This window comes from Myotis daubentonii, chromosome 3 (genome assembly GCF_963259705.1).
Source record: "Myotis daubentonii chromosome 3, mMyoDau2.1, whole genome shotgun sequence".
In the NCBI taxonomy this organism is placed as follows: Eukaryota; Metazoa; Chordata; class Mammalia; order Chiroptera; family Vespertilionidae; genus Myotis; species Myotis daubentonii.
Genome location: NC_081842.1, coordinates 61,779,068 through 61,801,691, shown reverse-complemented (window position 1 = coordinate 61,801,691; position 22,624 = coordinate 61,779,068). Strand labels below are relative to the sequence as shown.

At 39.6% G+C, this 22,624-nt stretch overlaps 1 protein-coding gene across 1 annotated transcript; it reads left to right on the top strand.

The window, feature by feature from the left end:
- The first annotated feature begins 361 nt into the window (after window positions 1-361).
- On the top strand, window positions 362-9,547 carry TEX55 (testis expressed 55). The gene is made up of 5 exons (XM_059686166.1): window positions 362-1,193; window positions 1,617-1,681; window positions 1,898-2,032; window positions 6,512-6,574; window positions 9,524-9,547. The coding sequence occupies exons 1-5, from the start codon at window positions 362-364 to the stop codon at window positions 9,545-9,547; spliced, it is 1,119 nt and encodes a 372-aa protein (XP_059542149.1).
- Window positions 9,548-22,624: the final 13,077 nt, after the last annotated feature.

The following is a 22,624-nucleotide window of genomic DNA, read 5'->3' as shown; positions in this document are numbered from 1 at the left end:
CCACAGCAACTTAGACCAATCAGGGACAGGCAAAATATGTGAGAGCCTCCCAAAGAGGCTCCGAGGGGGAATCCTGGGGACCTGAAAGCACAACCACGCACCCAAATGACAGCCACCTGGATGGCCAGGAAGACAACTGGCAGAACCTGTACAAAACGGAGGCAGATAACCAGACTGATCCCAGAACAGCTAACCAGGATGACCTAGGAGTATCTGGCCAGTCTGAACCCAACGTATTTGGCCAAGCAGACCACAAAGTGTCCAAATACAATAGGCACAGAAGATACGATCCGACTGACCTAAAGCGTCCAACCGTTATAAAGTTGCTGATCACAGAGGAACTAATAAGGTTGACCAAAGAATGTCTGAACGGAGAAACAGCAGGACATCTCGCCACGCGAGTCATGCAGAATCTGAACGGACTAACAGTCAGAAGCCTGTTCGGCCCAAAGGACTAACTTCTGAACACACTGATCGCAGATCATCCGGCCATGCTGAGAGCGCTTCTAAACAGACTGACCGCACATCGTCTGTCTCATCTGAACGAAGAGCCTCTGAACAGACTGGCCACAGAAAGTCTGACCAAGATAGCCGAAGGGTTTCTGAACCGATTGACCGCAAGTCTGGCCAATATGATCGAAGAAGTTCTGAACCGATTGACCATATGAAGTCTGGCCAAGATGACCGAAGGGTTTCTGCACCGATTCAACTCAGAGAGTCTGGCCAAGATGACCAAGAGGCTTATGACCTGATTGACAGCAGAAAGTCTGGTCTGGTTGAACAAAAAACTTATCAACCGGGTGAACATAGATTGTCTGACCCAATTAGCTACAAATCATCGGTAAAGACTCACCACGAAGCACCTGACCAAATTACTGAACTAGCTGAAGACCAGGCAGCTGAAGACCAAACTGGTGGCAGCATTCAACAACACCCTAGAGTTATCATGCCTCTCTATCGTGAGTATGAAAAGGTGGAAGATGAAGATGATGACATAGATGACAACCAGCCTGACCTTGGAGAAAGTGATGAGTATGATGACAAAATACATACCAGCCAGAAGGGCAAAGAGGTTGACTATACATTAGATTCTAAACAAAAAGATTTCAGAAATTCCAAGGTTTCAGATATAAATAAATATAAAAATGATGAATTCATGAAAGCATTCAACGCATTTGATACCAAGGTCACCGGTAATTTACAACCACAAAACCACAACTTTTCCCCAAGATTCCCCTCCATCTCATCTAAAGGGAACTATATCATCGGTCAAGAAAATGGTCAAATCATAGTAACCAAGCCTGTAGGTTAAAGGGGCATTTGATACCCACCTGGGAGGTTGGAAGCCAAGCTAGGGGCCTATAATGGTGGTATGGAGGGCGGAGGTTGGGCACAGGTTGAATCAAGGATGAGAAATAAACCCACATGCTATGATATGTGTGACCTATAAGATTCAGGAAGGACAGGAGAAGGATAGGATATATAGAGATGAGTTGCTTTCTCTGCTACCCTAGGGCTATTCAGGAATGATCAATGAACCAGCATTCAGGAGACCTGGGTTTCAAATCCTGGTTCTGCTGCTAATTCTATAACACTAAGTCACTTCCCCTCTCTAGGCTTCTACCAAAGAAAAGGAATTGGAAGTAAACTGGAGATCCCTATGAAGGGAAAAATAGTTGAAGTAGATTGGAGAAGCCTAAGGTACCTCCCAGGACTTGAGATATATTATATTGCCTGGAGGATCAGCTAGATCTCTCATAATAATGTGTCTTTTTTCCAACTCCTGGTGTTTAGATCCCATCATCACCAGATTCTTCTGATAACAGCAAAAAGAAGAACTTCCTGGCGCTTTTTGATTTATTAAAGACTCTTTGGTGGGGGGATATTTCCATTTTAGGATACTTCAGGATACCAAGAAGGAAGGAGTTCTATTCAATACCAAAAGAGGCGATTTCCTTCTCTCGTATATCAAGATCCATATCAAATTTCACTACAATACATGGAGAAACACCACATTCTGCAAATATTCCAGGTAAACCTCTCATTCCCTTTCTTTAATTGTGATTTTTCTAGTAATTATAATGTAAAAAACAAACTTTGACCTGGTTTTCATGTGGTATAAGAAAGAGCCTTTGATAATACAAAGGATATAATCTCATTGAGAAGTCAGTAAGATGTATTTTTTAAAAAGTAGTAAATGATAAACACCAAATGAGTGATACTTACCATGTATGAAGTCATTCAGAAGGATTGGGTAGATTGGTTGATAGGAAAAAAACTTCGCAAAGAGTTAAAAGTTTGAGCCAGACTAGGAAGGAAGAACAAAATATTGGCCATTGAAAAGGAAATATAAAAGCTTTCCAGGCATCATATAATACTTTCAAAAGATAACCAACCTGCAACCATCTAAGAAACCACATTGCTTGGCGGGAAGGGGGGGCGGGGGAGGGGGGTGGGGGAGGGGGTGTAGAGCGTGAGTAGTTAAGAGTTGCTTCTAATTATAAAAATTTTGAGCCATATTGACCTCAGGATTTGGGGCTGAAACGTCTTTAAAGTATAACATCCTTCCCCAGCCAGTGTGGCTGAGTGGATTGAGTATTGTCCCATGCACCAAGAGGTTGCTGGTTTGATTCCCAGTCAGGGCATATATTCTGGGGTTGTAGATTCTATCCCCAGTAGGGGTCATGCAGGAGGCAGCTGATTGATGTTTCCATCTTCTCTCCCTCTCCCTCTTCTCTCTCTAAAAAATCAAGATAAACATTTATTTTTTAAAGTATAACATCCTTGTCCAATATAGAATTACAAGAAATTATCACATTTATAAAATGTTTACTGTTTGGTGGGTTGTTTTTGTTTACCTGACATGTTTATTTTTATGTTAATATTATTACCCAGCAAAGTACATATCCTATCTAATAAAAGAGAAACGTGGTAATTAGCCGTACATCTGCTACCCTTCCCATTGGCTAATCAGGGCGATATGCAAATTAACTGCCAGCCAAGGTGGCAGCCGGCAGCCAGGCAGATTGAAGCGAACATGAGGCTTCCTTGCTTCAGTGATGGAGGACTCCAACGTTCCCCGCCTGCCCCTGCCGGCCTCTGAGCTTGCAGTTTGAAACATTGTTACAAATATAGAAGCTAAACAAAACCCCAGAAACCTGCTTTCAGCCAGCCAGGCCTCAGAGCTGGAGTTGAAACAGTGTTTCGATTATAGAACCCAAACAAAGCAGATACCTGCTTTCAGCAGCGGAGGCCTAAGAGCTGGAGCCAAGCCTCAGAGTTGGCCCAGAATAAAAAAAAAAAAGAAAAAAAGGAGCGGTTGGGAGCTTCAGTCGCCCGCCAGGCTGAAAACAGCCCTCAGCCCCTCACCCAGACTGGCCAGGCACCCCAGTGGGGACCCCCACCTGAAGGGTGTGTGACCAGCTGCAAACAGCCATCATCCCCTCATCCAGGCTGGCCAGGCACCCCAGTGGGGACCCCCACCCTTATCCAGGACACCCTTCAGGGCAAACCAGCTGACCCCCACCCGTGCACCAGGCCTCTATCCTATATAGTAAAAGGGTAATATGCCTCCCAGCACCAGGATCAGTGGAGCCGCAAGGCCTCCCGGCACTGGGATCAGCGTAACAGGGGGCAGGGCCCAAACCCCCTGATTGGCCTGCGGCTCAGTGTATGACAGGGTGCGGGGCCACAACCTCCCTATCCGCCCTGCTCTGTTCGTGACAGGGGAAGGCGCCCCAACCCCCTGATCAGCCCTGCTCTGTGCCTGATAGGGGGGAGCTCCCCAACCCCCTGATTGGCCCTGCTCTGTGTGTGACAGGGTGCGGTGCCCCAACCCCCCCCTCCCATGGACCCTGCTCTGTGTGTGACAGGGTAGAGCCTCAACCTCCCCATCGACCCTGCCTTGAGTGTGACAGGGGGCGGTGCCCCAACCCCCCAATTGGCCCTACCCTGAGCGTGACTGAGGGTGGCATCGCAACCTCCCAATCCGCCCTGCTCTGTGCATGACAGGGGGCGGTGCCCCAACTCCCCAATCAGCCCTGCTCTGAGCCCGACCAGGGGCTGCACCTAGGGATTGGGCCTGCCCTCTGCCACCCGGGAGCAGGCCTAAGCCAGCAGGTTGTTATCTCCCGAGGGGTCCCAGACTGCAAGAGGGCACAGGCCGGGCTGAGGGACCCCCCCCCCCCTCGAGTGCACAAATTTTTGTGCACCGGGCCTCTAGTCTATAATAATAAAAGCACAATATGCTAATTAGATTGGATGACGTTCTGGATGAAGCTGGGGTCCCAGGTGCCTGCTGGCAGCCAGAGGGAAGCCCGGGTCTCAGGTGCTGGAAGGAAGGCCTACTCTTGCACAATTTCGTGCATCTGGCCTCTAGTTCATATATAATATGTGAGTACATGAAATAACTTTGTGGTTAGAAAGGTGTAAAATAAGAATGACCCACCTCAAATGAAAACATTTAAACTTAAATTTAAAGAAATAGGGTGTAGAACAGTGGTTCTCAACCTTCTGGCCCCCTAAATACAGTTCCTAAAGTTGTGACCCAACCATAAAATTATTTTCATTGCTATTTCATAACTTTAATGTTGCTACTGTTATGAATCGTAATGTAAATATTTGATATGCAGGATGGTCTTAGGCGACCCCTGTGAAAGGGTCATTCAACCGCCACAGAGGTCCTGACCCACAGGTTGAGAACTGCTGGTGTAGAAGAAAGATCACAAACTGCAAATTTAGCTCAAGGTTCCAATCTAACTTAGCCATTTTTCATCTTTGTTATTTGGAAAAAACTACATAAACTTCTGTGAAGCTTAGTTTCCTCATATAAAATAGGGATAAGTGATACTTCATCAACTCTGCTCTATGCCTTTTCTTTGTTAAGATATTGTTTTGTGGGTGAGCACTTTCTGCCTTTGATCAAAGAACAACTAATTACTAAACTGAAGGAAGTAAAATTCTAATCATTCTATAAATAATTTCCTTCATCTATTAAGAAAAAATAATGCTTATACATTCAACATTGTTATAAGAAAAATTAGTTATCAAATGATTATTTAATAAAAACATATATGAAATATACTAGAGACCCAGTGCACAAAAATTTGTGCACTCAGGGGGGTCCCTTAACCCCACCTATGCCCTCTTGCAGTCTGGGACCCCTTGGAGGATGTCCACCTGCTTGCTTAGGCCCGCTTCCTGGGGGATCGGGCCCAAGCTAGCAGTCAGATATCCCTCTGGCAGCCCGGCAGCCCTCGGGGGATGTCCACTTACCAGCAGGGAGCAGACCTAAGCTGCAGTCGGACATCCTTAGTGCTGCTGAGAAGGCGGGAGAGGCTCCCGCCACCACCGCTGTGCTGGCAGCCATCAACCTAGCTTGTGGCTGAGCAGAGCTCCCCCTGTGGGAGCGCACTGACCACCAGGGGGCAGCTCCTGCATTGAGCATCTGCCCCCTGGTGGTCAGTGTGTGTCATAGTGACCAATCATTCCCAGTCGTTCTGCTGTTAGGGTCAATTTGCATATTACCCTTTTATTAAAGAGGATAATTGGTGTAAATACATTAAACAGACCATGACTATCTTACAACTAAAATTTGCCTCATTGTTATTTCTTACAAATGATAATTGTTTATTATAACTTGGGGGGTTATTCAACAACAAAAAAGTATGGTAGTGAATCTCTGAAGTTTTATATATGCTTGCTCATTTATTATTAGAAACAATGAACATCATTTTAACCTTTTAGAATCAAAGGCCTCTAAAGGAAGGCTCTATGTGAAATCATAATATTTTAAAATTTTATTCAAAGTACTTTTTTTCTGATAATTCTTCAGAGCAAATAATGCTAATTTCTCAGTCCAGCGAAATCACAGTTCTCAAAACTAAAACTTTCTCACTACCTCTTTGATCCTGGAAACTAGAGAAATATCCATTGATACTTATTACTAAAACTAGAGGCCCAGTGCACAAAATTCGTGCACTTAGTGGGTCCCTCAGCCCAGCATGCACCTTCTTGCAGTCTGGGATCCCTCAGGGAGTGTCTGACTGCTGGCTTAGACCCACTCCTCTTAGGCCCTGGGAGTGGGCCTAGGCCGGCAGTCAGACATTTTTAGCACTGCTGCGGAGATGGGAGAGGCTCCGTCACCACCACTGTGCTTGCCATCTGTGAGCCCGGCTTCTGGCTGAGCAGTATTCCCCCTGTGGGAGTGCGCTGACCACCAGGGGGCAGCTCCTGAGTTGAGTGTCTGTCTCCTGGTGGTCAGTGTGTGCCATTGCAACCAGTTGTTCTGTCAGTTGGCTAATTTGCATATTAGCCTTTTATTATATAGGATTATATTCCTCAAAATTTTACCTAATTTTATTAGTACTAAGAAAATAATTTGTCACTTTATGAAGACATATGAATTTTTTTAAAATGGTATGTACATGTTAGTACAAAAGATTGTTTCAGATATAACCTGATCATATAACTTTAGCTCAGAACCATAATGTGATGTCTTATGCTCTCTCAGCAGATCACTGAAAACTTAGTTTATGAAAAGCCAGAGGACCCCCTGAGTTTTATGCTGAGCCAGGTATGCAATAGGAGAAAAAGAGAAATATTTTTATTATAAATAAAGCACACATACAAGTGTATAAAACAAAACATGTACAACTCAGTGAATTGTCATGAAATGAGCAAACCTATAACTACCATTTCAGTTAAAAAAATTAAAACATTTCCAACATCCCAGAAGCTTCCTTCCTTTCTCTCAGTTATTATTCTTTATGAATTGCTATTATTCTGACTCTTTTGATATTATCTTCCTCACTTACCTTTATAATTTTACCACTAAAAAAAAAATCATAAAAAACTTTTTTTTAGATTTTTCAACTTTATATACTGGGAACCATATAGAGGTATTCATTTGTTTCTAGTTACTTTTGCTCAAAATTATGTCTGTGAGATTAATACATACTGTTGTGTGTAACTATAGTTGATTTTCATTGCTGTATAGTTTTCACTGTATGAAATGCCACAATTTATTCATTCTATGATGGATGTGAATATCTAGGTTATTTCCAGCTTGTAACAATTAGAAAATTTTTTCCTATGAAGCTTTGTGTACATGTCTCTTAGTGCACATATACTAGTACACACATTTCTCTTGAGTACATACCCTGTGAGTGATTGCTGGATTATAACATATGTGCTTGCTCGGCTCTAGTATATTATTTCAAAAATTTTCCAGCCCTAGCTGGTCTGGCTCAGTAGATAGAGAGTCAGTCTGAGACTGAAAGATCCCAGGTTTGATTCCAGTCAAGGGCATATGCCCAGGTTGCGGGCTCGAACCCCAGTAAGAGGTGTGTAAGAGGCAGCCAATCAATGATTCTCATCTTTGATGTTTCTAACTCTCTCTCTCTCTCTCCTTTCTCTCTGAAATCAATTTAAAAATTTTTTTCCAAAGTATTTGTACCAATTCATACTCGCAACAGAAGTGTATATTAGAGTTCCAGTTGTTTTACATCCTTGCCTAGACTATAAGACTATATCCAACAGTTAGTATTATCAAACTTTTTAGCATTAGCCATTTTTATGGGTGGTTAGTAATAAATTATTGTAGTTTCCAGTTGTTTGTTCCTGATTACTAAAATTGTTGCATGTATTTTAATTTGTTTTTTAGCCATGTGGAAGTATTTCTTTTCCCATTGTATCAATAGTCTTTTTATTTTTATTTTAACTCATTTATAACTGTTTCTGTATATTCTGGTTGTGAAATCTTTGTTGATTTTGTTTGTGACAAGTCTTATCTCACTCTCTGCTTTCCCTTTTTATTTCTTACAGGTATTTTTTATAAACAGAAATTCTTAATTTTGATATAGTCACATTTTAACAATCATTTTATTTATGATTAGTGCTACTGGTGTTCTGCCATAGAAGTCTCTCCTTTGCCAAAGCTCCTAACCATAGTCCCCTATATTATCTTGTAGAAATTTGTTAGTGGGGTTTTCTTAGGGAAGGTGTTAGATTTTGTTTGTTGGTTGACATTTACATTAATATGCAATCAACCTGCAATTGATTTTGTACAGGATGTGAGGTGGTGGTGTTTCATTTTTTTCCCAAGTAAACATCCAATTGACCAAACATCTTTTGTAAAACAAACAAAAAACCCATACCTTTCACACTGCTCTTTATTTGGTATATTTGTCTATTCTTGCTCTAATACAAGACTATCTTAATTAGTATGCCTTACAATAAGTCTTAATATCTGTCAGAGTTAAGTTCTCATATCTTATTGTTTAAAATACCTTTGGTGTTTTTAGGTGCATGTCCATATCAGTATTTACTTATTTATTTATTTATTTTTATTTTATATATTTTTATTGATTTCGGAGAGGAAGGGAGAGGGAGAGAGAGATAGAAAAATCAATGATGAGAGAATAATTGATCGGTTGCCTCCAGCACAGCCCCTACTGTGGATGGAGCCTACAACCCTGGCATGTGCCCTTGACCGGAATCAAACCCAGGACCCTTCAGTCCACAGGCTGATTCTCTATCCACTGAGCCAAATTGGCTAGGGCTCCATTTCAGAATTTAGAATTAGTTGTCAAGTTATAGAAATGAAAAAACAGGATAAAACTCAGAAAAAGAACTAAACAAAATGGAGACAAGCATCTATCAGACAAAGAGTGCAAATGAACTTGATATAAGAAAAGATATAGTGAGAACTTCAACAAAAAGACAGAAAACACTAAAAAGGCTATAGAAAACATAAAAAAAGAACCCATCAGAATGGAAGAATACAATAAAGAATACACTAGATGGAATCAACAATAGATTAGATAAGCAAATAATTGAACCATCAATCTGAAAGACAATGTAATGGAAAACACCCAACTGGATCAGCAAAAAGAAACAATTTTTTAAAATTAGAATAGTATTTTTTAAAACTATGGAACAGCATCAGGCATAACAACATTTACCCAGAAGAGAAGAGAAAGAAAAAGGAATTGAAAACCTATTTGAAGAAATAATGACTGAAAACTTCCCTAACTTGGCAAATGAAATAGACATACAAGTCCATAAAGCACAGAGATCCCAAACAAGATGAATCCAAAGGCACCCACACCAAGACACATCACAATTAAATGTCAAAAGTTAAAGTCAAAAAGAGAATTTTAAAAGCAGCAATTGAAAAATCAGTATGTATGAAGAAGTACCCATAAGACTATCAGAAAACCTTTCAATAGAAACTTTGTGCCCAGAAGAGACTGGCAAGAAATATTCAATGATAAAAGGCAAAAACCTAGAATGGGGCTAAGCGAAATGCTGAAATTTAGCAAAAGATAGGAGATAATGTAGACTATCACCCACTGTAAATGTTTGCAAAGAAATATATTTTAAATATGGAAAGAAATATAAAAATGCTGGTTAATTAGACAGTAGACCCAAATCCCTTATATTTGATGCATTTTGATATATGGTTTCATAATTCTGTCTGTTTAAATGTGTACTATTATTTCTTTTTCTTGATTTCATTTAGTTATATACATTCCTGATCATCTGATTATTTATTTTCCTTATAAAAATACATCATCAAAATAAAAAATTGGTTGAGGTCAAAGGAAGGAAGGAAGGAAGGAAGGAAGGAAGGAAGGAAGGAAGGAAGGAAGGAAGGAAGGAAGCTACAACCAAGATTACTCTACCCAACAAGCTTATCATTCAGTATCCAAGGAGACATAGTTTCACAGACAAGCAATAAGGAAAAAAGTTCATCACCATTAAACCAGTTTTACAAGAAATGTTAGAGGGATTTTCAGTAGAAAGAAAATACCAAAAATAGAAATAAGAATATATAGGGCCCTGGCCAGTGTTGCTCAGTAGTAGAGCATTGGCCCACAAACTGAATGGTTGCAGGTTCTATTTCCCACCTCCGGTTGGGGCAGGTGTGGGAGGCAACCAATCAGTGTGATATATCTCTCTTCTCTCTCTCTCTCTCTCTCTCTCTCTCTCTCTCTCTCTCTCTCTCTCCTTCCCTCTTTCCCTCTCTTCCACTCTCTAAAAAATAAATGGAAAAATATCATCAGGTGAGGATTAACAAAAAAATAAATATGAAAGAAAAAATTCTCACTGACAAAAGCAAATAGTAATAGCAGTTGATCAAACAATTTTAAAGTTAGTACAAAGATTAAAAGGCGAAAATAGGAAGATCATGTGTAAATGCAACAATAGTTAAGGGGTACACAAATACACACCAAAAAAAGAGAGAAAAATGACAAAAAATAAACATTGAGGAGATGAGTAAAAACATGTAGTGATTTTACATGGAGACTAAATAGCATGCTATTAAACAATGACTGGGTTACCAGAGAGATCAAAGAAGAAATAAAAAACATCATGGCAACAAACAACAATGAAAACACAACAATCCAAAACCTGTGGGACACAGCGAAAGCAGTCTTGAGAGGGAAGTTCATAGCTTTACAAGCCTACTGCAAAAAACAAGAAACAATGATAATAAATTACCTAGCCCTACAACTCAAAGAGCTAGAAATAGAGCAACAAGAAAAGCCCAGTGTAAGCAGAAGGAAGGAAATAATAAAGATCAGAGCAGAGATAAACAACATAGAGAACAAAAAAAAAACAATACAAAAGATCAACAAAACCAAGAGCTGGTTCTTTGAAAGGATAAACAAGATTGATACACCTCTAGCCATGCTCACCAAGAAACAGAGAGGACCCAAATAAACAAAATCAGAAATGATAGAGGCAAAATAACAACAGACCCCACAGAAATACAAAGGATTGTTAAACAATACTATGAACAACTCTACTCCAACAAACTAGACAACCTGGAGGAAATGGACATATTCCTAGAAAAATACAACCTTCCAAAACTTAATCAGGAAGAATCCAAAAATCTCAATAGGCCAATAACTATGGAAGAAATTGAAGCAGTAATCAAAAAGCTTCCAGCAAACAAAAGCCTGGGGCCAGATGGCTTCACAGGGGAGTTTTACCAAACATTCAAGGAAGAACTAAAACCTGTCCTCCTCAGACTACTACAAAAAATCCAAGAGGAAGGAACACTTCCAAGCTCATTCTATGAAGCCAGCATCACCCTAATACCAAAACCAGGTAAAGACAACACAATGAAAGAGAATTACAGGCCAATATTCCTCATGAACGTAGATGCCAAAATCCTCAACAAAATCCTAGCAAATCGGATCAAGCAGTACATCAGAAAGGTCATACACCATGACCAAGTAGGTTTTATCCCAGGGATGCAAGGATGCTACAAAATCTGCAAATCAATAAACATAATACATCACATAAACAAATTGAAAGATAAAAACCATGTAGTCATATCAATTGATGCAGAAAAAGCATTTGATAAAATCCAACACCCTTTCTTGATAAAAACTCTCAGCAAGGTAGGAATAGAAGGATCATACCTCAATATAATAAAAGCCATATATGACAAACCCACAGCCAACATCATAATTAATGAGCAAAAACTAAAACCATTTTCCCTAAGAACAGGAACAAGACAGGGATGCCCCCTCTCACCACGCCTGTTCAACATAGTATTGGAAGTACTAGCCGTTGCGATCAGACAAGAAGAAATAAAAGGCATCCAAATTGGAAAAGAAGAAGTAAAACTGTCCTTATTCGCAGATGACATGATACTGTACATAGAGAACCCTAGAGACTCCATCAAAAAATTATTAGACTTAATAAATAAATTCGGCAATGTAGCAGGATACAAAATTAATTCCAAGAAATCTGTGGTATTTCTTTACATCAATAGTGAACCTACAGAAAGTGAGACTAAAAAAGCAATCCCATTTACCATCGCGCCAAAAAAAATTAAGCTACCTAGGAATAAACTTAACTATGGAGGTAAAAGACTTATATGCGAAAAATTACAGGACACTGAAAAAAGAGATAGAGAAAGACATAAACAGATGGAAGAACATACTGTGCTCATGGATTGGTAGAATCAACATCATCAAAATGTCCATACTACCCAAAGAAATCTATAGATTCAATGCAATCCCCATCAAATTACCAATGGCATATTTCACAGATCTAGAACGAACGTCCAAAAATTCATCTGGAATGAAAAAAGACCTCGAATAGCTGCAGCAATCCTGAGAAAGAAGAACAAAGTAGGTGGGATCTCAATACCAGATATCAAGCTGAATTACAAAGCCACTATTCTTAAAACAGCTTGGTACTGGCACAAGAATAGACATATAGACCAATGGAATAGAACAGAGACCCCAGAAATCTACCCAAACCATTATGCCCAATTAATATTCGACAAAGGAGGCAAGAGTATACAATGGAGTCAAGATAGTCTCTTCAATAAATGGTGTTGGGAAAATTGGACGGATACATGCAAGAAAATGAAACTAGACCACCAACTCACACCATACACAAAAATAAACTCAAAATGGATAAAAGACTTAAACGTAAGATGGGAAACCATAGAAATACTAGAGGAATCCACAGGCAGCGAAATCGCAAACATATGCCGAAGGAATTTCTTCTCTGATACTGCTCCTAAGGCAATGGAAACTAAAGAGAAAATAAACAAATGGGACTACATCAAAATAAAAAGCTTCTGCACAGCAAAGGAAACCATCAACAAAACAACAAGAAGACCCACTGCACGGGAGAACATATTTGCCAATGATATCACTGATAAGGGTTTAATCTCCAACATTTACAGGGAACTCATGAAACTTAACAATAGAAAGATAAACAATCCAATCAAAAAATGGCAACGGACCTAGATAGACACTTTTCAAAAGAGGACATACGGAAGGCCAAAAGACTAATTATATGAGAGATGCAAATCAAAAACGAAAATGTGGTATCATCTCACACCTGTCTGAATGACTATCATCAACAAATCAACAAACAACAAGTGTTGGAGAGGATGTGGAGAAAAAGGAACCCTTCTTCACTGCTGGGGGAATGCAGACTGGTGCAGCCACTGTGAAGAACAGTGTGGAGTTTCCTCAAAAAACTAAAAATGGAACTCCCATTTGACCTAATGATCCCACTTCTAGGAATATATCCCAAGAAACCAGAAACACCAATCAGAAAGGATATATGCACCCCTATGTTCATAGCAGCACAATTCACCATAGCTAAAATTTGGAAACAGCCTAAGTGCCCATCAGCAGATGAGTGGAATAAAAAACTGTGGTACATCTACACAATGGAATACTACGCTGTGGTAAAAAAGAAGAAACTCTTGCCATTTGCAACAGCATGGATGGAACTGGAGAGCATTATGCTAAGTGAAATAAGCCAGTCAGAGAAAGATAAATACCACATGATCTCATTCATTTGTGGAATATAGAGAACAACATAGACTGATGAACAGGGTCAGATCCAAAAACAGAGAAACAGCGATCAGACTATCAATCTCGAGAGGGAAAGTAGGAGAGGGTGTGGGTAAGGGGAAGAGATCAACCAAAGGACTTGTATGCGTGCATATAAGCCAAACCAATGGACATGGATAACAGGGGGTTGAAAGCATGAGTGGTGGGAGGGGAGGTTTGGGGTTAATTAGGGGGGATGAGGACACACTTGTAATACCTTAACCAATAAAGAAATTAAATATTAAAAAACAAGAACAACAACAAAATGTAGTGATTTTAGAATGTGTTCAAACTTAAGCAACCATCAACTTAAATTAGACTGCTATAAAGATAGCTTGGTATAAGTGAAAAGCACATGGTAACCATAAACAAAAATATCTAGCCCTAACTGGTTTGGCTCAGTGGATAGAGCATCAGTCTGTGGACTGAAGGGTCCCAGGTTCAATTCCAGTCAAGGGCATGTACCTTGGTTGTGGGGACATCTCCAGTAGGGTATGTGCAGGAGGCAGCTGATTGATGTTTCTCTCTCATCAATGTTTCTAACTCTCTATCCCTCTTCCTTCCTCTCTGTAAAAAAAAATCAATAAAATATATTTTAAATACATATATATATATATATATATATATATATATATATATATATATACACACTAGAGGCCTGGTGCACAAAATTTTGTGCACTCGGAGTGGGGGGGCTGTCCCTCAGCCCGGCCTGTGACCTCTCGCAGTCAGGGACCCCTCGGGAGATAACGCCCTGCTGGCTTAGGCCTGGTCCCGAGTGGCAGAAAGCAGGCCCAATCCCTAGGTGCAGCCCCTGGTCAGGCTCAGAGCAGGGCCGATTGGGGGGTTGGGGCACTGCCTCCCGTCACTCACAGAGCAGGGCCCATCAGGGGGTTGGGGAGCTCACCCCTGTCACACACAGAGGAGGGCCCATCAGGGGGTTGGGGAGCTCCCCCCTGTCATGCACAGAGCAGGGCTGATCAGGGGGTTGAGGAGCTCCCCCCTTTCACTCACAGAGTAGGGCCGATAGGGGAGTTGGGGCACCGCCCCCTGTCACACACAAAGCAGGGCCAATGGGGAGGTTATGGCTCTACCCCGTCACACACAGAGCAGGGCCCGTGGGGGGGGGGGGTGTTAGGGCACTGCACCCTGTCACACACAGAGCAGGGCCGATCAGGGGGTTGGGGCACCGTACCCTGTCACACACAGAGCCGCCGGGCAATCAGGGGATTGGGGAGCTCCCCCCTATCAGGCACAGAGCAGGGCTGATCAGGGGGTTGGGGCGCCTTCCCCTGTCACAAACAGAGCAGGGTGTATAGGGAGGTTGTGGCCCCACCCCCTGTCACACACAGAGTCGCAGGGTGATCAGGGGGTTTGGGCGCTGCCCCCATCACGCTGATCCCGGTGCCGGGAGGCCTCTCAGCTCAGCTGATCCCAGTGCTGGGAGGCATATTACCCTTTTACTATATAGGATAGAGGCCTGGTTCACGGGTGGGGGCCGACTGGTTTGCCCTGAAGGGTGTCCTGGATCAGGGTGAGGGTCCCCACTGGGGTGCCTGGCCAGTCTGGGTGAGGGGCTGAGGGCTGTTTTCAGGCTGGAGTGTGACTGAAGCTCCCAACCGCTCCTTTTTTTCTTTTCTTTTCTTTTTTATTATGGGCCAGCTCTGAAGCGTGGCTCCAGCTCTTAGCCCTCTGCTTCTGAAAGTAGGTATCTGCTTTGTTTGGGTTCTATAATCGAAACACTGTTTCAACTCCAGCTCTGAGATCCTGGCTGGCTGAAAGCAGGTTTCTGGGGTTTTGTTTAGCTTCTATATTTGTAACAATGTTTCAAACTGCAAGCTCAGAGGCCGGCAGGGGCAGGCGGGGAACGTTGGAGTCCTCCATCACTGAAGCAAGGAAGGCTCATGTTCGCTTTAAGCTGCCTGGCTGCCGGCCACCATCTTGGCTGGCAGTTAATTTGCAGACCTCCTTGATTAGCCAATGGGAATAGTAGCGTATGTACGGCTAATTACCATGTTTCTCTTTTATTAGATAGGATTGTTTCAGGTCTTATATTTAGGTCTTTGATCCATTTTGAATTAAGTTTTGCACAAGGGGACAAACTGTTATCTAGTTTCACTCTTTTGTATGTGGCTTCCAATTACCTAGCACCATTTATTGAAGAGGATTTTTTCCTCTATTGTGTTTTTCGCTCCTTGGTCAGAAATTATTTGCCCATTTACATGTGGTTTTATTTCTGGGCTCTCAGTTTTGTTCCGTTGGTCTGTGGTTTTGCTGCCAATACCATATTGTTATATATATATATATATATATATATATATATATATATATATATATATATAATTGATTTTTTACAGAGAGGAAGGGAGAGGGATAGATAGTTAGAAACATCTGTGAGAGAGAAACATCGATCAGCTGCCTCCTGCACACCTCCTACTGGAGATGTGCCCGCAACCAAGGTACATTCCCTTGACCGGAATCGAACCTGGGACCTTTCAGTCCGCAGGCCGACGCTCTATCCACTGAGCCAAACCAGTCAGGGCTACCATATTGTTTTCATTATCATAGTTCTGTAGTATAATTTGAAGTCAGGTAGTGTGATACATCCAGCTTTGTTCTTTTTTCTCAGGATTGCTTTGGCTATTCTGGGTCTTTTTTTGGTTCCATACAAATCATGACTTTTGTTCTATTTCTTTAAAAAATGACATTGGGATTTTGATGGGGATTGCATTAAATCTGTATATTGTTTGGGGTAATGTAGACATTTTAAGTTGATTCTTACACTCCATGAACACAGAATATCTTTCCCATTTCATTGTATCTTTTTCAATCTCGTTTAATAATATTTGCAGTTTTCAGTATATAGGTCCTTCACACCCTTTGTTAAGTTTATTCCTAGGTATTTTAATTTTTGTTTGCAATTGCAAAAGGAATTACTGGTTTTGTTTTCATTTTTTTTTTTTTTTGCTGAGTTTTGTCATATTCCTCTGACAAAGGTTGACGTTTTTGTTTTAGCTAGCAGTTAATACAGTTAGATTCAATTTGAAGCACTCTCTTGCCTTCTGTGGTTAATGGGTCATAGCTCAGGTGAATTCTTTAAGCTTTCGCTGCCTACTTTGAATCCATCCTGAGAGCGCATGAGTCAGGTGTCAGCCTGAGTCTTGTGAAAGTTTCATGCACAGAATTAGAGACTCTCTTTCCCTCTTCTAGGTTTTCCCCTCATTCTTCAGTATCTGGACATATTAGCCCAGGCTTCTTCTCCTGAAAGACAGTGGGATTGCTAATAGAATTGTAGGCATTTCGGTGAGTTTTCGTTAAGTCAAAGTTACAAATAATGAGGAATTCATTCCAAATTGGTCAGTTGCTCCAAGTTTTGACTCTCCTTCAAAATCTGCCTGTCTTTGCTTAGTCTCCAGAATCTCTTGGTTGCTGTGAGGGTTTCTTAATTTGTGTTTTTTTTTTATTTGGTTTTTGTTTTATAGCATGGGGAGGGTTGTATTTTGTTTCTATTACACAGCTGTTATTTGCAGGATTTATTTTTTAAGTGCTTATTTTTGCATATAGGAAGCCGATATATACATTTAAGGTTTTTCACAAATTTAAATATGTGGTATTTTCATTTTATTTACTTCAAAATAGTTTCTAGTTTTTATTATGATTTCCTCTTCAACTTACGGGTACTTGGACATTACATTATTTATATAAATTATCAAATATCAGGTTTTCTAGTTACCCTTTGGTTAATGATTTCTAAGTCAATAGCACTTTACTCATAGAACAAGATTCAAATCTTTGAGATGTGTTGACATGATTTATGATGTAGCATGTGGTTAATTGTTTTAAATAATTAATTGGGGTTGAAAAAGATTTATTCTGCAATTACTGGGAAGTATTCCAAATATATCCATTAAGTCAGATTTGCTAAATATTTTGTTCGAATCTTCATTGTAAATTTGCTTAATGTCCTGTAGTTCTGTCAAATTATGCTGTGTCTATGTAGTTAAGGCTATGTTATTCGGTGCAAGTTAATTTAGAATTCTTAGATCTTTCTAGTAAATTGAACTTTTTATCATTAAGGGGTATAGCATGAACTCTAACTACTCTGTTTAATATTTTTATAGCTATGCCAGATTTATTTTAGTCAGTGTTTAAAGGGTATATATCTTTATTACTTTTAACTTTACTCTCCCCTTAAGTTTTATTTATTTTTTTATAATATATTTTTATTGATTTCAGAGAGGGAGGGAGAGGGAGAGAGAGAGATAGAAATATCAATGATGAGAGAGAATCATTGATTGGACTGCCTCCTGCACGTCCCCCACTGGGGACTGAGCCCACAACCCAGGCAAGTGCTCTTACCGGGAATCAAACCGTGACCTCCTAGTTCCTAGGTCGATGCTCAACCACCGAGCCATGCCAGCTGGGCCAGAGTTGTTTACAATTCTAATTCTAGATTTCAACATTAAATGTAGCAATGACTACATTTAATATCTTAGCAATGACAACTTTTTGAAACCTCTCAGAAATAAGTTACTGTTGTTAAGAGAACAATATTTGTATTTGGAGCTTTTTCTTTTTTTCTTTTTTTTTAATTGTTTTATTGCTTAAAGTATTACAAAGAGTAGTACATATGTCTCCTTTTTATTTTCCCCCTTGACCTTCCCCCAGTCTCCCCTACGCCCCAGTGTCTTGTGTCCATTGGTTATGCTTATATGCATGCATACAAGTCCTTCGGTTATCTCTTACCGCCCCCCCTCCCGCCCCTCAACCCTCCCCGGCTTTCCCGCTGTAGTTTGACAGTCTGTTCCAGGCAGCTCTTCCTCTGTATCTATTTTTGTTCATAAGTTTATAATGGTCTTTATTATCCATGAGTGAGTGAGATCATGTGGTGTTTTTCTTTCATTGACTGGCTTATTCCACTTAGCATAATGCTCTCCAGTTCCATCCATGCCGTTGCAAATGGTAAGAGTTCCTTCCTTTTTAGAGCAGCATAGTATTCTATCGTGTAGATGTACCACAGTTTTCTAATCCATTCATCTACTGATGGGCACTTAGGCTGTTTCCAGATCTTAGCTATGGTGAATTCTGCTGCTATGAACTCAGGGGTGCATATATCCTTTCTGAGTGGTGTTTCTGGTTTCTTAAGATATATTCCTAGAAGTGGGATCACAGGGTCAAATGGGAGTTCCATTTATAGTTTTTTGAGGAAACTCCATACTGTCTTCCATAGTGGCTGCACCAGTGTGCATCCTTTTTCTCCACATCCTCTCCAGCACTTGTCGTTTGTTGATTTGCTGATGATAGCCATTCTGACAGGTGTGAGATGGTACCTCATTGTTGTTTTGATTTGCATCTCTCAGATGATTAGTGACTTTGAGCAAGTTTTCATATGTCTCTTGGCTTTCTGAATGTCCTCTTTTGAAAGGTGTCTATTTAGGTCCTTTGCCCATTTTTTTATTGGATTGTTTATCTTCCTTTTGTTAAGTTGTATGAGTTCCCTATAAATTTTAGAGAGTAGGCCCTTATCAGATATAACATTGGCAAATATGTTTTCCCACACAGTGGGTTTTCTCCTTGTTTTGTTGATGGTTTCTTTTGCTGTGCAGAAGCTTTTTATTTTGATGTAGTCCCATTTGTTTATTTTCTCTTTAGTTTCCAATGCCCTGGGAGCTGTATCAGTGAAGAAATTGCTTCGGCATATGTCTGAGATTTTGTTGCCTTTGGATTCTTCTAGAATTTTCATGGTTTCCCGTCATACATTTAAGTCCTTTATCCATTTTGAGTTTATTTTTGTGTCTGGTGTAAGTTGGTGGTCTAGTTTCATTTTCTTGCATGTATCCGTCCAATTTTCCCAACACCATTTATTGAAGAGACTATCTTGACTCCATTGTATGTTCTTGCCTCCTTTGTCAAATATTAATTGAGCGTATTGGTTGGGGCCGATTTCTGGGCTCTCATTGATCTATATGTCTGTTCTTGTGCCAGTACCAGGCAGTTTTGAGAACAGTGGCTTTGTAATACAGCTTGATATCTGGTATTGAAATCCCACCTACTTTGTTCTTTCTCAGGATTGCTGCAGCTATTCGGGGTCTTTTTTTAGTCCAGATGAATTTTTGGAGAGTTCGTTCTAGGCCTGTGAAATATGCCATTGGTTTTTTAATGGGAAGTGCATTGAATTTATAGATTACATTGGGTAGTATGGACATTTTAATGATGTTGATCCTACCAATCCAAGAACATGGTATGTTCTTCCATCTCTTTATGTCTTCCTCTATCTCTTTTTTCAGCGTCCTGTAGTTTTCTGAGTAGAGGTCTTTTACCTCCTTAGTTAAGTTTATTCCTAGGTAGCTTAATTTTTTGGTGCAATGGTAAGTGGGATTGTTTTTTTAGTCTCTCTTTCTGTAAGTTCACTATTGGTGTATAGAAATGCCATAGATTTCTTGGCATTAATTTTGTATCCTGCTACATTGCCGAATTCATTTATTAAGTCTAATGATTTTTTGATGGAGTCTCTAGGGTTCTCTATGTACAGTATCATGTCATCTGCAAATAAGAACAATTTTACTTCTTCTTTTCCAATTTGGATGCCTTATATTTCTTCTTCTTGTCTAATTGCAATGGCTAATACTTCCAGTACTATATCGAACAGGAGTGGTGAGAGTGGGCATCCCTGTCATGTTCCTGTTCTTAGGGGAAATGGTGTTAGTTTTTGTCCATTGAGTATGATGTTGGCTGTGGGCTTGTCATATATGGCTTTTATTATGTTGAGGTATGATCCTTCTATTCCCACTTTGATGAGAGTTTTTATCAAAAATGGGTGTTGGATTTTGTCAAATGCTTTTTCTGCATCAATTGATATGACTATGTGGTGTTTTTCTTTCAATTTGTTTATGTGATATATCACGTTTATTGATTTTCGGATAGTGTACCATCCTTGCATCCCTGGGTTAAATCCTACTTGGTCATGGTGTATGATCTTTCTGATATACTGCTGGATCCGATTTGCTAGGATTTTGTTGAGGATTTTGGCATGTATGTTCATGAGGGATATTGACCTGTAAATTCTCTTTCATTGTGTTGTCTTTACCTGGTTTTGGTATTAGGGTGATGCTGGCTTCATAGAATGAGCTTGGAAGTGTTCCTTCCTCTTGGATTTTTTGTAGTAGTCTGAGGAGGACAGGTTTTAGTTCTTCCTTGAATGTTTGGTAAAACTCCCCTGTGAAGCCGTCTGGTCCTGGGCTTTTGTTTGCTCGAAGCTTTTTGATTACTGCTTCAATTTCTTCCATAGTTATTGGCCTGTTGAGATTTTTAGATTCTTCCTGATTGAGTTTTGGAAGGTTGTATTTTTCTAGGAATTTGTCCATTTCCTCTAGGTTGTCTAGTTTGTTGGAGTAGAGTTGCGCATAGTATTGTTTAACAATCATTTGTATTTCTGTGGGGTCTGTTGTTATTTTGCCTCTATCATTTCTGATTTTGTTTATTTGGGTCCTCTCTCTTTGTTTCTTGGTGAGCATGGCTAGAGGTTCATCAATTTTGTTTATCCTTTCAAAGAACCAGCTCTTGGTTTCATTGATTTTATGTGTTTTTTTTGTTGTTGTTTTTTTTTTTGGTCTCTATGTCATTTATTTCTGCTCTAATCTTTATTATCTCCTTCTACTTACACTGGGCTTTTCTTGTTGCTCTCTTTCTAATTCTTTGAGTTGTAGAGTTAGATGATTTACTATCATTTTTTCTTGTTTTTTTGGGATAGGCCTGTAGAGCTATAAACTTCTCTCTCAGGATTGCTTTCATTGTGTCCAATAGTTTTTGGATTGTTGTGTTTTCATTGTCATTAGTTTCCAGGATGTTTTTAAGTTCTCCTTTGATCTCATTGGTAACCCAATCAATATTTAATAACATGCTATTCAGCTTCCAAGTGTTTGAGTATTTTGGGTTGTTTTTATTGTAGTTTATTTCTAATATTATGCCATTGTGGTCTGAGAAGATGCTTGGTATGATTTCAATCTTCTTGAATTTGGGGAGAAGGTTTTAGATGTCTTTCTTACAAATATCACATAATATAATTTTTACCATAATTAAAATCTGAGAAGTTTTTAATTGAAGAATTTAGTCCATTTATATTTGATGTTAAAGATATATTTGGTTTACATCTATTGCCTACTATATGCTATCTATTTGTCCTATCTGTTCTGTTTATTTTCCTCTACTTTTTGCCTTCTTTTATCACTCCATTTTTCTATTAGTTTAGAAGTTACACTCTCTCAATTTTTTTTTTACAGTGGGGCAACCTTTTAAAAGTAATAAACTTTATTTTTTAGAGTAATTTTAGTTTTACAGAAATAGTAAGCATAAAGTACAATGAGTTCCCATTTACTGGTACTTCCTTTCCCCATCTTTGGTTTGCCCTATTATTAACATCTTGCATTAGTGTGGTACATTTGCTACAGTTGGAGAGCTAATAGTGACACATCATTAACTAAAGTCCACCATTTACATAGGGTTGTCTCTTTGTGTTGTACATTCTGTACATTTTTTAATGCATATGATATGTATCTGTAATTACAGCATTATACAAAATAGGGTCACTGTCCCAATATCCTCATATTTTTACTGGTTCTCCTAGAGATGACAGGTATTCTTGACTTACCAAAGTCTAAATTATTTGTATAGTTCATTACAAGGACTTCAGTACAATGCCTACATATTTTAACCCCAAACTACTTGGTAATTCCAAATAGATCAAAATTGCAATTGGGAAAAAAAAAATCTTTTTCATTCTCCTTAGGTAAAGAAAATGATAAAAGACAGAGAGAAAAATGCAATTGACGACGAGTGAATCTCTTCAACATTGTTTGCAACCATCAGTGTCAATTCTACGTCTGTTTCCTACTTTGAAAAATGGCTTTTGAATGGTCATTACTAGTGATTCTGCCTAAATGTGTTCTTAATTTTTTAAGTAAAAATCTATAAGGCATTTTTGTACAATTTGCATAACAATTACAGATACCTTTGGCTAGTCATACAAAAATATACATGCTATGCTTATCCATACATTGATATTTCAATACTCATTCCTCCAAAGTACTGAACAATAAGTTCAAAAAGGATCTCAAAGAGGATCAGAAACAGAATATTAGCCATTTATATGCAATTCTCCCAAAGAATACAAATCTATCAGCCAAAGAACTTATATGCATAGCCAATGGACACAGACAACAGAGTGGTGATGGCCAGAGGCAGGGGGG

Excerpts from the sequence above, each read along its gene's own strand:
- TEX55 (XM_059686166.1), top strand. The coding sequence starts at position 362 with ATGTCTGAACGGAGAAACAGCAGGACATCTCGCCACGCGAGTCATGCA. Across the intron at positions 2,033-6,511 it reads ACATTCTGCAAATATTCCAG|CAGATCACTGAAAACTTAGT; the intron begins GTAAACCTCTCA and ends ATGCTCTCTCAG. Across the intron at positions 6,575-9,523 it reads TGAGTTTTATGCTGAGCCAG|TTATATACATTCCTGATCAT; the intron begins GTATGCAATAGG and ends GATTTCATTTAG.